The sequence below is a fragment of the Manis javanica genome, chromosome 1 (assembly GCF_040802235.1).
Source record: "Manis javanica isolate MJ-LG chromosome 1, MJ_LKY, whole genome shotgun sequence".
Classification (NCBI taxonomy): Eukaryota; Metazoa; Chordata; class Mammalia; order Pholidota; family Manidae; genus Manis; species Manis javanica.
The window spans coordinates 119,715,551-119,733,399 of record NC_133156.1 but is presented as its reverse complement, the minus strand read 5'-3'; the positions used below and the strand labels follow the sequence as shown (position 1 = coordinate 119,733,399).

Sequence of the window (17,849 nt, the reverse complement as noted above, 5' to 3'; positions counted from 1 at the left end):
CTGCTGAGCTATTAGGCTGAGTAGAGAAGTATTTGTAAAGCACTTTCAGGATTCTTAGATGAAATGTATTTGTCAAGTAAAACATATCTCCAAGTGTTTCAATCTCACCTTGAAAGTCACCTCCCAGATCAAACTGATGTACATCAACACAGCAGGATGTCTAGCTGGGCCAGAAATGAATTAAATGAAGGGCTATTGATGTACTTCTGGTCCCATCTCCCTGCCATAAAGAGTAATTTCCAGCTTTAGAAAAAGAGAACCTCAGGGGCAGCTCACTCCCCAGGACACTTTGTGGTAGGCCCAGGCAGAAAACATGTATTGTAGGAAGGAATCTTTTTGTCAACAAATAATACAACATGGCTCCTTTGAGTGGAGAAATATAAGCTAGTTAGGCATGCGTTCTTAACCCATGTATCTTCCAGTTGGTTTAACTCATGCAATTTATAAAGATGAAAAGATAATATAATAGCAGTGTCCAACATCCCCCTTTTTTCAGGACCTTTCCTGATTTCCCAGGTCCTAGTGAAGTGCTCCTCTCATGTTAACGACCCTTCTGGAGACCCTGCTCTGTGCCAGGAGTTGTTCTAATGCCTGAAGCTTCAAGACAGTGTCTTTATCATGGAGCCTACATTCTGGTGGGTTCTACATTCTACTGAGATACAATGAATGGGTATATCCGAAAATATGCAGCATTGGGTAGAGGAAGGAGGTTTCTTATATAGGGTAGTGAGAGAACTCTCTCAGAGGAGGTGTGGTGCTTTAAAAATGTATTCACAAATTCTTTGACATTCTTCCCATCAAAGTTGGAGCCCACATGATCTTTTGAGGCTGGTGGGGCCTTTGTTAATGCCTTGATGAGCAAGATAGAGTAGAAGTGACCCAACATGATTTTCAAGGCTAGGTTAGTAAAGGCCATGCAAGATCTGCTGGTTTATCTAAAAGGCACTTGCTCTGGGAAGCATTCATCACTATGTACGAAGCCGACTGCCCGGAGTCTACCTCGTGGCGTGCACACACGCACATGAACATATACACACACACACACTCCTAAGAAGAATCAGTCGTTCCAGTCTCCTAGGTTTCTGGGTCTTCCCTGCCCAGGGGACAGGCACATGAATGAAGAAACTATCATGATGACCTCAGGCCCACTTCTGACTACATCCATGTGGGAGACCTCTGACAACTGCTCCACTGAATGTAGCCAACCTTAGACTCAGGAGCCAAAGAAATAATTGTTGCTGTTACCTTAAGCTATTATCTTGGAATAATTTGTTACACAGCAAAAACTGAGCAGAACAGAAGGTGATATCTGATTAGGTCTTTGAATTAATTTAGAGAGAAGCTATGCAGGTGTCTAGAAAAAGAGTGTTCTAAGTTGGGGAGAAATAAGTGCAAAGGCCCTGAGGTGTCGTGTTGGAGCACCAGCAGATATAGTGACAGAGCAGAGTGAGCATAAAGGAGAGTGGCAGACGTGCGTGGAGAAAAGGCAGGGTGCAGCTCATGCCTTGTAGGCTGTGGCGAGGAGTTTGTATTTGATTCTGAGCTTGATGGGAATCCATAGAGTAGTAAAGAAGCAGGGGTAGCATTCAAACTTATGTTTTCAAAAGATTTTTGAGATTTCTGTCATTGCTAGAGGGAGAACTTAACACTGGAGAGTGGATAAGATTGGATACAGACCAGAAAGGATAATAATTTGGGTTGAAATAGTAACAGTGGGTTTGTTGAGAGGTGGGCAGACTTGGGATATATTTTAAAAGTAATACCAACAGGATTTGCTGATGGATTGCATGTGGGAGTGATACAAATGGAGGAGTTAAGTCTGATTCCCAGGTTATTACCTGAGAAACTTGGTGAACAGTGGTGCAGGTTGGGTAAGGATGAGTGGAGGAATGGATAGGTATGTTTTGGACATTTTAAGTTTGGGTTGCCTGTTAGATTTTCAAAAGGACATGTTGACTAAGTAATCAGACATTTGGCTTGTGAAAGAGGGGTGCACCATAGATATAAACTGGAGAATTATCAGAGTATAAGTGGCATTTTACACCATGAGGCTGGATGTGAGTGGGCACATCTAGAGTAAGGCCGAGGCCTGTGACAACATTTAAAGGAAACATTACAACATGTCTGTGTGCTGCTAGGAATGATTTGGCACAACGGGAGATATTGATGATGCAGGGGAGAGGGGCAGACTTACAGGAGCCCGGTCCCTGAGGAGGCTGCTGCACAGGAAGCCGGTGCGCAAGCCGACAGCTCACATGCAGGGGAGCAACTATTTGGAGATGCCATTTTTTTCACCCATGAGATTGTCATATATCCAAGTTGGCTAAGAGGTCCTGCTGATGAGGCTTTGGGGAAACACACTCATGTTTGCAAAGAGATGGTCACTGAAAATCCCCAGCAGCTCAGCAGTAGCACCGTAGCTGTGGCTGAAGATAAGTATCTGCAGCCATGTGGTATCCCCTGAAGGCCTGCTGAACTCCATCCCTTCCTCTCCTGAACCAGAAGGCATATCAGAATGAAAGTAATGGTAAGGTTATTATTTTAACAAGTATTTCACCCTTACTGAGGTCTTACCATGTGCCAGGCACAGATCTTGTATGTTCACTACATGCATAATGATTTAGCCTTCACTAAAAACCTTACTAGGTAGGTGCTATCATTGGTACTGTTATGGGTTGAATTGTGTTTCCTCAAAAAAACACATTGAAGTGCTAACCCCTGCACCTCAAAATGTTACCTTATGTGGAAAGAGAGTCTTAACAGAGAAAATAAAGTTAAAATGAAGTTATTGGGGGGTGGGCCCTAATCCAGTATGACTGGTGTCTTTATAAAACCAGACAGACATCACAGAGGGAAGGTGATGTGAAGGTGGTCTTGTGATGATGGCAGAGGCAGATTGGGGTCATGTTGCTGCAAGCCAAGGACTGAGGCACCACCAGGAACCAGGAGGGATCCTACCCAGGGTCTCAGAGGGAATATTCCCTTTTGACATCTTAATTTTGGACTTCTGGCCTCCAGAATGCCCTTATTCATATATCATTTTTCAAGTGGATAATTGTACCTGAGGATTAGTTCATAGAAGTGATAAAACTGGGTTGAAAGGAAATTACTTTTGTGACTTTACTGAAATTGCCCCATGTCCCTGTAGGGTTTGTATTTTTTTGAACTTTCACCAGCAGAGTGAAATGTATGTGAGACTATACATTTCTGTTGTTTGAAGCCTTCCAGTTTGTGGTACTAGGAAATGGGTACACTCAGCATCCCGCAGATGAGGGAATGAAGGTACAGAGAGGTTGAGTGACCTTCCCAGATTTACATGGTGGGTTGGTCAGCAATGGTGTGTCCACCTGAGTTTGGGGAGCCTAGCTCCAGAGGAGTGCTCCACTCTGGTCAAAACTGCATTAAAAAAAAACATTTGCAAACTTCAACTTTTTGGCTGAACTAGGTATCTCACTTCTTGACTGACCTGAACACTTTGTTTTGACCTCAACCCTGTATCAAAGGGCAGAGCACAGAGTGTTCAGAGTAGGGCAACCTTAATGAACTCTCAGGGACCTGGCAGTGGGGGCGCTTGAAGACAAATCTAGTTCAGCAGTGCAGCTGCTTGGAATTGGGGGACCAGGCAAAGGGCCTCCTGGTTCCCGAAAACAGCTGAATGGGGCCCAGATCCAGGGGGTCCTAACTTCAAAGCAGTTGAAGCCTTCCCCATAGCCTCTCATTTTTTTAATAGCTGGAGTCACAATACAGGATTCATGCGTTGTTTAAATTATTATTTTAACTTAAAAAAGGGTAAGTACAAGAAGGCTAATGCAACTTTCAGTAACTACCTTCCCCAATCCCCTCTGAGTGGGATAATTCTTCTTAGATAATGTGGGAAGAGGAAGCAATAGAATGAAGGATAGTGTGGTGGAGCACTTCACCCGAACCTGTGCTGGTCTGTGTAGCACCTCTCTGAGACCCCTGCAGGAAGATGCAGCCCTGTGAGCAAGCCACGTGCTGAGGGGGGCCCAGGTGCAATGGCAGCCTCCACTGTGCGAAGAGGCAGGCAAAGATGTGCCTGAGATGGATGTCAGAGTCCAAAACAGAATTTGATTAAACCAAGAGTCAAATGACCAAGGGGGGATTGAACACAGGTCAGTTATGTCTGAGCGGGAGGCAGTGTTGGGCAGATAGCTGCCCCTACCTACACTGTCAAAGCTGGAAATATTTCAATACTGTCACCAGATGGGACCATGCTGTTTCAGATCACACAGACCTTGTGTTTTCCAGCATTCTGAGTACCATATTCCATAAGCACATAGTGTCTGCTTGATTTATTTCCTGGATAAGCTTGGCATGGGCTTCATGTCCCAGTCAGGATCAGAGCAAAAAGAAAGAAAGTAAGTGTCTTTACTGGAACTATAGCTGACAGGACCACACTGTGGTGATTCTTCTTGAATGGAAGAATTACATTAAACCTGAGAACACAATGTGTGCTTCTGGACAAAACTTAGGCTGTAAGGAGAGGCAAAATGATTCACCTTTGCCTGAAGTGGGATCTAAAGGATGATGTACACAATAGTTAAAAGACTTAGACATTGAGGTGGTGGAGGAAAGATAAATTTCCTAATTTTGAACTTCTTAGGTGATAGATATTGATCAACCTTGGTCTATTGGTCATACTCTGATGAAAATCAGCTTTGTTTCATAATTCTAAGTATCTAAAAACTATCTCAGCCTTGTATTTCAAACACCTTGTTTAGAAAAAAATCCCTGGAAATAGCAGCAGCTTTCCTCAGAAAACTCTCAAAGACACACCCTGTATCTTTTCTTATCCTTTTACAAAGTCTAAATTCTGGGGCTATGTATCTCAATGTGGGCTGAAATTTTTTACCTGCTTTGCTGCTAAGAAGTAGATTTGCAACATCAAAGCCCACAGTGAAATTCCAAAGACAAACAGAAAAGGGACTCACCTAGGAGTGGGCCCAGCTTTCAGGATGCTTATTTCTAAGATGCATGTTGCAAACGTAAGCCACTGGCCGGGATACATCTCTGGCGAGGCAGCTCCGAGTGGGATGGCCAGACAGGTCCTACAAAGCTTTTATTTGCAGAAGGCCAGAGGACAAGGGAACAATAATTGTTTCACTCTGGATTTTGGGTTTCCTGGGAGCTGAAGTCCAATGAAAGGAGAGCCATTTCGTAATTCTCAGCCTACTGTTTTCTCATGTGGACAAGTACATTTGGACAATGAGCCTGTGGGTGCCAAATTGCTAAGACTAGCAGGAGTGCCATGTTAAAAACAAAACAAAAACATGTTAAAAACAAAACAAAAACCCAAGTGGTTCTCATCCTCAATACTCTGGAAGGCAAGATGAGGGGATGTGCAATTTGGAGGAAAAAAGGTCTGTGGATCATTCCTATAGAGGCATAAACTCAAAATTAATGAAAGAACTGTACTGACTAGAAAACACAGACATAGATGTTCCAATCTGAGAAGGAGCTGTGTGGGTTATTTCCTAACAGGCAGGCAAAGTATAGAATGCAACCGTAAATCTAGCTTTCTTTATAGACAGAGTGCATTGTTTTGAAGCATCCAAGTAAACTCCCTAAGGTATTTACAATATCCTGAAGGATGATATGACCTTTTTATCTCAGAAACAAACCTGTCAGCAAGATGGATTCTGTGACAGAATAATTTGCTCTAACCCACCATAAAGGACTGTGGGCAGGGTATGGTGTTTTGGAGGTCCCAGGTAAAGTGGACATCACAGCTGCTCTTAAAACACTGTGCAATAAAATGACCTGGAGACCTGTGAAAAATCACTGAGGCCTGCTTACCTTGCACTTGATTCTGGTTGAAATGATGTGGGGTGGGATTCTGCATTAGTGCTTTTGAAAGCCTGCTGGGCTATTCAAATGAGAAGCCAGCACTGAAATTCGGAATGACCACCTTGAGAAGACATGAGATGCAATATATCTGTCATTCAGTTTTATTTTTTAATTCACTGACATAGGACTTAAGGAAATTTTATAATAATTTGTTAATTACAAATAGGCAATTTTCAAACATGAACACATACAAAGAGCAATAAATCAGGGATTGGGGCTGGAGGATAACATATACTGCTAGTTATTGTAGTACTGCCTTATATTTCCACTAATGGTTCTACTTAAAATCTGAGTTCTCTGTCTCACTACTCTTTCTTGCCCCTTCTCCTTTCATGCAGAGAGCCTGAGGTCTCTAATGGGACTAATATCATTGGTGCCTGAATTTACTGTTGACCTGTAGACCATGCAGAATTGCCAACTAATAAGGTGATTCGAATGTGTATGGCAACACTTGCAAGTACGGCAATGAATAAATCTATGCCCAGACACTTGGGAGTCTTAGTTAATGACAAGTGGGTTGCATCCAGGTTTAGTATGAATCTGTCAACTATGATGAAACAATGCTCAGAACTCTTACATGGCTTCTTTGGATCCTGCCAGGATACATACAGAAAGAAAGAATGAAAGAAGGACTTGAAGCAGGCAGGGTAAGATGATGTTAAAGCTAATTAGACTTAATGCCAATTGATTAGCCTTTGTGATACTTGACTTGATAATTAGGGGTGAATGGAGATTGAAAATCACCTCTCTCCTTGGAGACTCACTGGAGGTGATTGGGAAGAGGAATTTCTTTGCAGACTTGTTGAATGCTGAATTGCTCTGTGGAGTTCTATTTATTTTATCTCCATGGTTCAGGCTAAATGTAATGTAGCAAAGTAATAGGAGCAGTAGAGCATAATAATAATATATTAACTATATATTCTATTAGTAACAGAAAAACAAATAAAATATGTAATTATACAACATGCTTTACATTTTGTTAATACTTCTAACTCTTCTCTGCCCTTACCATCTATCACATATCTGAGATGTTTTTAAATGAGATTTATATTTCAATGTATACATAGGGGAAATGAAGCATGAGTCACTACACTACAGAAATGAAAATAATAACCTTCTTTATTTGCAAACATTTAATGGCTTCCAAAGAACAGAATGGATAAATGTTTATTGGACTATTATGATGTGCTAAACTATCCATCTATCATCTATCTATCTATATCTATCTATCTATCTATCTATCTATCTATCTATCTATCTATCTATCTATCTATCTATCTATCTACCTATCTATCAACATCTCTATCTATCTTTCATCTATCTACATATAATCTCGTCCAGTCTTCAAAATAACCCATGTCGCAGTTGCAGAAACTGAGTTGCTCTGAGATTATATCACTTGCCCAGCATCACCCACCCCCAGTGGTGAGTAACTGGAATTTGAACTTGGTATGTTTGATGCCACATCTCCAGCTTTCCCCACCACACTACCAGATTCTGTTGTTATTATTTAATTATGCCATGTTAAGCAACATGAAACTATAAATTCCCTCACAAAATTCTTCCAACTCCATAAAAGTTAAGCTTTTTTATTCTCATCTTACAAGAGAGGCTCAGAGAAACACTGCCAAGGCTACACATGAAGTGGCAGAGGTGAGATTTGAACAAACCATGTCTTCAAACTCTAAGACTCTGCTGAGAGTTCTCAAAGTTTTCACTACTCAGGGAACTTAAAAAACATTTTTATTTCCCACTGGTTTTAATTTGTTAGGGAATATTGTGGTACTAAATTATATTTATTGCACACTAATAATACTTTTTCTCATTTTTAAGACAGAGACATGCGCATGTGCATGTGAGAATATATGACCATCAGGCAGAAACACTTAATTTTTACTGAGGTGATATAAATGTGTTAAGTGTAATTTCCATTTGGCTCTCTTAAAGTGATGGAAACAGTTTTTTGAAAGTTTATTATTAGTGATTTCATAGACTCTTATTGACCAGACATCTCAAGTTGAAACCACCATCTCATTCTATATCTGCCTCTAACTGAATTCCGAAAGATCCATGTGTCTTACAATGCTGCAATGAAATTGTAATGTTTTCACTTGGAGCACATGCCTTGCTGGAGGTAATTAGAATCACTGAGTAGGGACTTTGAGATGACCATCCACTGCAGACCTCGTGGTTTTAATGTGTCTTGTTTGCTGCTATGTCCCTAATATATAGGATTGTGCCTAGTACACACTGGGCTTCAATAGCTATTTGAATTGCATGCATTAATAGATGAATAAATTAATACAGATGGGGGAAATGATGTCCAGAAAGGGGAAGTAACATTTCCAACATCAGACAGTCAGGAGTAGGGACAGCATCAGATTCCAGATCTCTCTTTTAAGGGTTGAGTTTGTTCTCCTTGGTTCTTATCCCTGCTGCAACCCACTAACTCAGAAGCTCCTTTGGTTTCCTGTGGGCTGCTCTCATGTCATGTTCTCTGCATCTCAATCAAATCTCAGAGGAAGAGGAAGCCTGCTTTTATTTAGGACTATCTGCTGCCCTATACATGCACCTTGACTTTCCAGGATTCTCTTGAATTTGTTGTTCTCTCTCTTTTACATCTTCAATTTCTTCATTTTGGTCAGTTCCTTCTCATCGGCCCATGAATGTGCTCCAGTTTCTTTTATTTTGAAGAATTCTACCTAATTCCTTGATTTTTCTCTTATTGCTATTACCCTTGTTAGCCAAACTCTTGCATTCTGTATCATCTTTCTTTACTGCATGACTATGCTCAAACAGTGCCATGTGCCTTTTGCCTCCATGACTTCACTGAAAACCTCCTTATTGCTAAATTTGATGGATATAATCAAACACATAGTTCTTGCTTTGTAACTCCAAGGAAGCTCTTCTTATATTCCTTATTTTCATTAATTAGTCACAACTGTCTTTCTGGTTTCTATATCTAGAAGTTCTCTTTGCTTTTTATGTTTGAATATTTTGACAATACACCAAGCATTAAGCAGGCTCCTAGAGATTACTTCATAGTTATTCCATAGTTATTTTATAGTTATTGGATGATTAGTTGATTTCACTCAGTTCAGGTATATTTGGCTTCTGGAAGCCAGGAGTTTGACAAAAAGAAAGTAGTATTTGAGGACAAAAATGTATACAGATTTATCAGTTAACCACGTGTGAACCCAACTAAATATAATAGGCGATGATGCCTTGTAGATCTTAAATTCTCTTAAATTTCTTTCTTAAAAATTATGTTTTCTAGATTCTTTGCAACTTCAAGGCTGAACCCCAAGGCTTATTGCCCAGGGAAGGAGATGGTGAAATAAAGCAGCAAATGATCACCTATAAATGCCAAAGCAGTGGGGACAGCATAGGTTATGATACAGATAATGTGGAAAGACAGCCTCTCTGGCTCAGAGAAATTGTGAGAGGGAGGGGGCCAGAGGTGGAGCGGCAGGCCTGGAGAGTGTGTTCTGAGCAACTCCTTCTGGCCAGATTTCAGGATGGGGCCAGCATATCAAGTAGGTTGAGATCAAACACAGATGTTTCTGTCCTTGCCATCTGCAACCCTGGGACACCAACATCTGGACTTTCCCAATATGGGGAAGCCAAATCAGAATAAAAGCAGTTGTGGTGTGTGGTTGGGCAGAGGAGGGGGGACCAGATTTGACTGTCCTGTGCCACAGCGGATAGCATGAGCCCCTCTGTTCTGAGTAGGGATAAGGACGGTGGCTGGCAGGCTTGCTGGGACATTTGCTACATCAAGGATAACGTGGCAGTGATAGAAAGTCACTTACAGTCAGTCCGGTGTGAGTGAGGGCCAAGGTGGGGACCTAGGCAGCGGGGAGAGCCAACAGGCCATGGGGGCCCCCAACTGCACGGACAGGAACGGAGCCTCCATTCTTCAGCCAAAAGCTGTAGCTACAGATGCCAGCAAGGCAGTGAGCAGGGCGACGAGGTGCATGCTCTAGGGTCTGAGGATCTGCCTGAGCATGCAGACCCCTCCTCAACAGCCCCTTACTCACCGGCCCCCACCCCCACCCATAAAACCAAACATTGTCATGAAGAGCAGGAAGAAGGGAAGAAATCTGAAACACTGGGCACATATCCAAAAGAGACAAAGTTACCTATAGAGGGAGTGACAATGACCAGATGGAGGTTATAGGACCATCTAAATGCTGGCATTCACACCTGGCAGACTGGACATCACATGAAAGAGCAGATGAGTGAAAGAAAGAAAAGAAAGAAGAAAGAAAGAAAGAAAGAAAGAAAGAAAGAAAGAAAGAAAGAAAGAAAGAAAGAAAGAAAGAAAGAAAGAAAGAAAGAAAGGAAGGAAGGAAGGAAGGAAGGAAGGAAGGAAGGAAGGAAGGAAGGAAGGAAGGAAGGAAGAAAGAAAGAAAAAAAGAAAGAAAGAAAGAAAGAAAGAAAGAAAAAAGCAGAACATGGATACAGTTTCTCTCTGCACCTGCATGTGGCATCAGCACATTTTTTGCCCTGTTTTAGAATACATTTGTCTCCTGCAGACACGTCTGCTAGTCCTTCTTCTCTAGGGATACGGCCGGTCAGTAATTACAGATGATTTAAGGCAGGAACTTAATCCTATTTCTGGTCCAGTATTATCTCCTTCATTTTTTTCTTTTTCCTGATGTGCTTTTCTCTGTCCGGGATTGTGTGCTGCTTTGTGGATGGGCTGCAGGGCGTGTCTCTGCTCTGTATTCACCTGTTCAGTTTCCAGTCTCACCCTTCAAAGGTTCATTTTTGTCAAATTAAAAGATGAAGAAAAAACGCTGTGTAAAATAAACTGTGTCATCAGTATAGTTTTGATCTGGTTCATTAAGAGCATGATATCATTGGATGTTAGATTTTGATGAAACTATACAACAGTTATTGTTATAAAGTGGGCCTGTGTGAACAGTCTTTTCATTGCCCGTGGACCACACACCTAGCCTGTGAGCACAGGCAGGATGGTTTGATATTTATAACAGAAGAAATTGGAAGAACATTACTCACAGCCATCCTTCATTGTGAATAGTCTGAGGTTTGTATTAAAAACATTTAAACATGATGATGGGAAATTAAAAAAAATTAGAATGGGCCGAGTATGAAGTTAAATTGATATGTTGCATTTAAAACAACTAGAAAATTGAAACTTTGAAGTGCTACTTAATTCAAAGTTTGAAAAGGCCAAAGGGCAATAAGTTTGCCTAATTAAAAATAAGCATAAGCTTAAAAATAAGTGTTAAGCCTATTGGTTATAGGAAGTATAAGAGGAAAAAGTACAGTTGATCCTTAACAAGGGTTGAACTGCAAGTATCCACCTACATGTGGATTTTTTTCAATAAATATATTGAGAGAATTTTTGGAGTTTGTAACAACTTGAAAAAAAATTTATTGTGATACACTATGTAATGCATATAAAAGACAAGTATGTGTTAATCGACTATTTATGCTATAGTAAGGCTTCCAGTCAACAGTCGGGTATTACCAATTAGTACTTAGGGGAGTCAAGGTTATACTACTTATTGTGCAAGGGTTGGTGTCCCTCAACCCTGTGTTGTTCAAGGGTTAGCTTTCCTATGAAGAGAATAAAATCTCGGTGAGTGTAAGACATAAAGGTGTAAAGGCAGTGGGGCCACCTTTGGGATGCACTGGAGTGGTTCAGTGGTTAGTGGGAGGTTAAGTGCTGGAGCCCAGGGTGGGATTTCACTTCAGCCACTTGCTAGCTTTGTGACTTCAGACAGTTCCTTACATTCCTCACACCTCAGAGTCCTCGTCTATAAAATGGTGGTGGAAATAGCAGACCACCTCACAGTGCTGATATGAAAATTGAATTTTTTATGTAACACACTTGGCCTCTGTAGATGGCAAGTGCTGGGAAGATGTTTGCTGTTATTGTTCAATGACCCCTGGGGCCCATCTGTGAATTCACTATTGTTGTCCAAAGCGTGCAGGGCTGTGCTTGCAGTCAAGGAACCTGGAGAATTGCGCAGCACTTCAGCAAGTGAGAGCTCAGGAGTTTTACAGTTCTCCCCCAGTATCCTTCCAACTGAAAGGGCATATCGAGTTCAAATGAGGTTATGTCACCATCAAAGCCTCCTGTGCAGTGGCATTGAGTTCCCTGCTCTCTTCTGACTTTCACTGTCTCTGGTGATCATGCTGACACACAGAAACCAGCCCACTGCATTCTTGAGCTCCTACCTTCTAGTCAGGGTGCCATACCATGGGATTTGCTGACTCTGCTCTCCACTCGTATGCTTCTCTTCTGCTCTGAGGGCTCTGTGGAGTCAAAGACCCTTGTGATCTGCATTTGGAGATGGGCCAACTTGGGTTAAACTATCACCTGCATGTGTGGAAGATCTATTAGGTAATCCATCACACATGTCCAAGGCCCCCTTGCCAGGGCTGGCTTCAAGGGCATGCTACCAGCACAGGGCTCGGCACTCAGAAAGGCCTGTGCTGGGTTTAATGCTCTATTGTTGCTATCTTGAAATGTTTAATTTTTATGTTTGGACTTTGTTTTGAAAGCAAAATCCACACATGAGCAGAGGGAACAAGCATTGTGTCTCCTCTTCCATGCTACCCTGTGGGCAGTGTTTATGTTGTCCCATGAACAAGGAATTCAGGTGGCTCCATGATACATAGCAATTCAGTGACTCAAAGGAAAAGTGAGTGTGAGGTGGGAGTACTATGTCTATGACTGAGTGACAGCCCTGAGAGGACCCACACACTGTCTGAACTAACATGTGCATCCCCCCACCACAAAACACAAATGATGGAGAGATGTTGTTATATCTTACCATTCTTATAGTATTACTTCCCTGCATTAGCCATCTTCATACAGTGGATATAACAGCATAGAAGAAAAGGGAAGAAAGGGTAAACCATAGTTCCTTGTTTTCCCCCATTTTTCTTTACTCATTAGTAAATGAAAGGTAGAGTGTACTGGTAGAATGTACATGTGTTGAGAAGTGGATTAAAAATAGTTGGGTTAGTGTTACACAGTGTTTCTACTGCACAGACACTTTGATTCTCCTCTTCCCCTCTCTCTATCAGCTCCTGTTCCAAAAGCCCCCTTACTGGCTCCCAAACACAAGGTTCTGTGATGATCAATAGGTTGTAAGTACGAACCTGGTCAGGGAAGCCTCAGACACACCCCAGAAACAGCCACAGCCCACTCAGGTCCCTTGTATCTTTCAGAATGGCAATAATCCTTCCCTGTCACAAATGAGGTAAAATAACAGTGACTGAAGTCAACCACGTGGAGGGAGAATTGACAGAAAACATGACTATCAGAGTGAGGCTGTTTTGTTTTTCTTTTATAACCACCTCATCTCTGGTCACCACAGAAACCCAGTTTCTTTGCCAGAGATTAGCCCACACTGTTGTCTCTTGGAGACTGGCACTCATATGATTTCAGCTTATTGTAGAGGCTCAATAATTAAGTACATACTTTCAGAGAGGCAAGGACAAATGAGGGGCTCCAGCCCTCATTAGGTGAGATGACACATGGCTGGACCTTGTCCAGCAGCACTGCTGTAGTTAGAGCAGGTCACCAGTCTGCTGCTGTGTGACCATGTTTGGCATATCAACTTAGAACATGAGCCTTAGTTATTTTTAATAGAAGGGAGTTAGTTAAAACATTTCCCAGAAAGAATTTGGCATTTTACTATTAGGCAATCTCCTCTAGTGGGAATAGCTTACATATTTACCAGGGACTTTGGGGGAGCTCCTGTCTTTCACTAGAGGACTTTGGATTGAACCTGTTCCAGGAACACGGGTCAGAGTCCTCACTCATCAGCTTACTGCAGGGTCAAACTCCTGAGTTAGCTACTTCCTCTGCTCTTCCCCCCTCCCTGCTTTCAGCACAGGAAAGACACAGAATCACACTCTGCTTGGCTCTCTCTATTTAGCATGGAAATTGGAAATCGCTGACTGAGAAGGTCTCCTTACTATAATGCATAGTTTTACAATAAAATACCATTGAAATGACTTCCTTAAGAGTTGGAGTAGATTGCAGCCCTTGTATAGCTGGATACCATTCTTGGATGAGATGGAGCAATAGCAGATCCCACCTCACAAGATTATTGTATCAATAGAATGAAGTTACGTTGTGTAAACGGTAAAGCACTTCATAAATGCAAGATAATCTTGAGAAAAATCAATCCCTTCTCCCTTTGCATTGCCTTTATGTGAGGAATTTGGAGGTGCACTGGCTGCTCAAGTTCAGCTTTTAGCTTTGATATATCTTCTGCCTAAATGAAACCTTCCTTCAGGTTTAACAGGATTACCCTAAAAACTGAACTTCTGGCATACAGGTGGAAAAGCCACTGTTACTAAAGAGACCGTAAAGAAGATGTTTGTTCCTACTTCACAGGGACACTCCAGTGAGCACCTCTCCCCAATAGGTCAACAGCAGTTCTTACCGCACTACAGTGGATGTCTTCTCCTTGTTCACATGAGCAAGGGTTAACCTCTGGTGAGATCCTGCAGATTAAGCCACGTGAAAATAGCCCACAAGCTCCGTGGGTTCGACACACTGCCAAACATCCGGATAAGTCACATAATCTGTGCAACATGTTCTTATCAGCAGCCTTCTCCAGTTCATTGGTGGCTTACTGGGGGCTCCTTTTGTGTGGCATCTCTTTCTCTATATTCTACTCATTGTTGTGAGAAAGACGAATGTTTCACTTAAGAGGAAAGGTAAGGTAATAGTACTGAACATCCCGTAAGAGTAAACACCCATCAGTGACCCCCTCCACCCCCAGGTTTGTCTTCCTCCTTAGAAAAGTCAAGTTTAACACTAAGACTTCCATATCCAAGCAAGACATGTCTTGAGGTCATCTTTCCTGTAGATTTAGGTCTTCTTGAAAAGAAGAACAGTCTTAAACTTTTGTACCAGGAGAGAGTTTAAGAGTGTCCCTCTGCTACAGATGTCTGATCATTGGCCTGCCTAGCGGACATAGAAGCTCTCCCGAGCGGCCTGCACTAGCCTGGACCAGTCCATGCCACTGGGACTTGGCGAGGTCAAACATGCTCTGAATAAAGAACAAAGGGAGGCAAACGGTAAAAGATGTGAACCAAGTGCTCACTGATAAATGACTTCTATACTAGATGTCAGTCAAGGTTGCTCTGGGACAAGTCTCCCCCCTGGACTCCTACTGAATTCCCAGGAAGAGAATATGTATAGGGCTGAGAGAGGAGAATAGGTATTGAAAGATATAAGACAATAATTTATTCATGGTGTTATTTCATGGATTTCTACTTTCTTTTCAGCTTTGTGACGATCTAGAATGCATCATTACTAACTTTTGCTCACCTTAGACTGGTGTATTTTATGCCTTGACTCTAATGTATCAGTTCAAAGCGGGGGTCAAGTATTAGAATAAACTGATAATAAGACTTGAGATTCTGCCACTCCAGTTTATTGACATGAGTAGATACGTAGCTTTATTTGCATATGGAAAAGTGCACAAAGAAATGAGTATGTACAAAACAGTGTGTGGCTGATTTTTTCTTTCAAAACTTTTTCTACTTTCAAAAATTCAACTTCCTAGAAATAAATGCCTCCAGTTTAGCACATTTAAGTATTTGGACTATAAAATACTACTTTAAATATGTGTTTATAATGACCGAGTAGGAAGCCAGATAGAAATTATGCCATACATGATCAGCTATTACCATTAAACAGAAAACCCCGGGACTTCAGCTTGGGCTGCTTGGGGTTAATCCAGAGAGGTTCATGAGGGCACTATCCTGTTTAGATCCTTAGCAGTCACCCTCTTCTTCTACCCAGAGGTAACATTGTCTGTGGTTGATTAACATCCACAAGGACCTGAGCATTAGGTATCAAGAGACAGCATTAAAAAAACCAACAAAAAACAAAATAAAACTCTTTTTGGCAAGAACAAACCCTTCAGAACTGTGCGAGCAATAGGACTGAAAACGAACTGGGAAAGTGTCCAAGGATGAGAGAAATACTGCAGACATTAGATTTTCAGTGATACCTCCAAAAACTTGTTCTACGGCTCTCCTGCTTCTCCCTCCTCCTCCCTCTGCCCAATTTATCTTCCTACCAACTATGAGATTGTGGCTTCGAGAAAGTTTTCCAGTTACTTCATTAAGGTGTAGCACTGACCCAAAAAAGCATCTATATGCTTGGTACAATCACATTTAACTTTGTGATGTATTGCTCTTAAGAATACAATCATTCACTGCTGAGTTGAGTTCAGTTTACTTCAACATTAATTGCTCATCAGGGACTTCAGCTCCAAAGGATGGCCTCCTATCCCACAGAAAAGATAAAGATTGTGCCCTTTTGCAATTCTAGTTACTGGAATTAGTGATTACTGAGATGGTGGAGAGGTTTCAGACCTGTGAGTCATTGGGTTTTTTTGATCCATAAAAAGCTGTTACTTGTGAAGGGAATTTTGTTATATGAATCCAGGAGCAAAACTGACTGAAAAAGGAATCAGAAGGAAAGGAGGAAGGAGGAGATATGAATAATGCTTTTCCCTCATTGGCAAAAGCTAGCAAGAGATTGCCCTTGAGAGAAAAATGACCTTCAGAAAGAGAGTTATGCTTTTAAATAGGTTCTTACATGTGTCAGATTCCAAAATGCCTAAGGAGAAGTTGGACATGCTTAGATTTTACTTGACAAATACTCTGTAAGTGATGGTCTGAAGCAAGATTAAATTAGGTGTTTGGTTCTACTAAAATCTTTAGGTTGCATGCTGTAAAACAGAATACCCAAAACAACTTTGAACAGTAAAGATTTTAAAATTTATTCAAAACAGTATAATCAAAGGGTTTGTGGTGGCTGCATCTCTTAACCAGAGGGTACATGATAAAGTGTTCTAGAAGGTTTTAGGGATACAAAAGGCAAGGGTTCAAGTATGGAAACTACTTCATTTACATTTAAAAATGCTAGAGAGTTTAGGTTCTTAATTTATTTAAAGCCATAGATTCAATTTAGCTTTAACCTAAATAGAAAATGAAAGGCATTTTACAAGTGCAAGAGGCAGCAAGAAATAAGGCAACAGATAATATGTCAAAGCTGGAGCAAGGGCAGAGGTCGGGACTTGTTGGCTATTAGCTTTGTCCTTGACTCCTAAAGCCAGTCTTTTTGTTCCTCTGGAAAGTCAGCATGCCAAATTCCTAGAAAATTACAGAGAAGAAAAAAACATGGTTAGAATTTTGGATTTGAATATCTATGCATTAAATATCAAGTCATTACTTAAAATGTCAATAATACTATTCCCTAGGGCTGATGCAAGAGCACTGAATAAGATAAATGTTAAATCTGTAAGAAAGAATAACACAAATGCTCCCTAATGTCAATTCTTTTCTCCCAAGATAGTTGTCCTCCCCCACTCCAATCTGTAGGTTTAGCAGGTTGACCAAAATGATCCTTCCTTCAAGATCTAAGGAAGAAAGGGCCTCCAAAGAGAAATCTAGACAGTTTGAGAGCAAACAATCCTCCTAGCCACCTAGTGTAGTTTATTCCACTGTGTTAGATTGGGCGTGCCTCCCGTGGCAGGGAGGTGGGCCAGCAGGAGGCTCTGTTAAGACTTGGCACCCTACACTATCTCACACTGCTTTATTAGCATTAGAAATCACAGGGGATGCTTGTTAAAAGGAAGCTTCAACACCCAGAGGGAGATTCCCTAGGGCTCGGGTGGGGCCCAGGAATCTGCCTTTTCAATAGTCTCACCCCATGTTCAGAGGCAGGTTTTATGGAGAAGCTCTTGGAGAGACACTGTCGTTGTAGAAGCAGAGTGCAGAGGATTAACCAAATTGCAAATAACTTGATCTTAATTATTGATGTCAGGTTTAAGATACTTATCTTTTTAAAATAGTTTAATTCTACACGGGCCACAACATAGTTTAGTTGTCCCACGTGGATGGGGCCAGACTGGAAAAAAAAATGGGCTTGGGCTCTTCTGCTTTCTTCTGCAGTTCTCCCCTAC

General features: G+C 41.5%; 2 protein-coding genes and 1 long non-coding RNA gene across 6 annotated transcripts in view; 1 reads left to right on the top strand and 2 right to left on the bottom strand.

Moving 5' to 3' along the window:
- The window catches only part of C9 (complement C9), a 53,119-nt gene extending 48,009 nt beyond the window's left edge, over nt 1–5,110 (bottom strand). Inside the window, exon 1 of the mRNA XM_017670316.3 lies at nt 4,953–5,110. Coding sequence (XP_017525805.2) covers nt 4,953–5,029 — 77 coding nt within the window. The 5' untranslated portion in view covers nt 5,030–5,110. The remainder of the gene's footprint in view (nt 1–4,952) is intronic.
- On the top strand, nt 1,904–10,700 carry LOC118969140 (uncharacterized). The gene is made up of 2 exons (XR_005057039.2): nt 1,904–2,527; nt 9,146–10,700. It is a non-coding gene; the product is annotated as an uncharacterized lncRNA (long non-coding RNA).
- A 5,939-nt stretch (nt 10,701–16,639) lies between these two features.
- Nucleotides 16,640–17,849, bottom strand: part of DAB2 (DAB adaptor protein 2) — a 46,753-nt gene continuing 45,543 nt past the window's right edge. For all 4 annotated transcript variants that reach the window (XM_037002565.2, XM_017670314.3, XM_017670315.3 and 1 more), the window contains one exon: nt 16,640–17,037. The gene's annotated coding sequence lies outside the window, so the exon portion shown is untranslated. The remainder of the gene's footprint in view (nt 17,038–17,849) is intronic.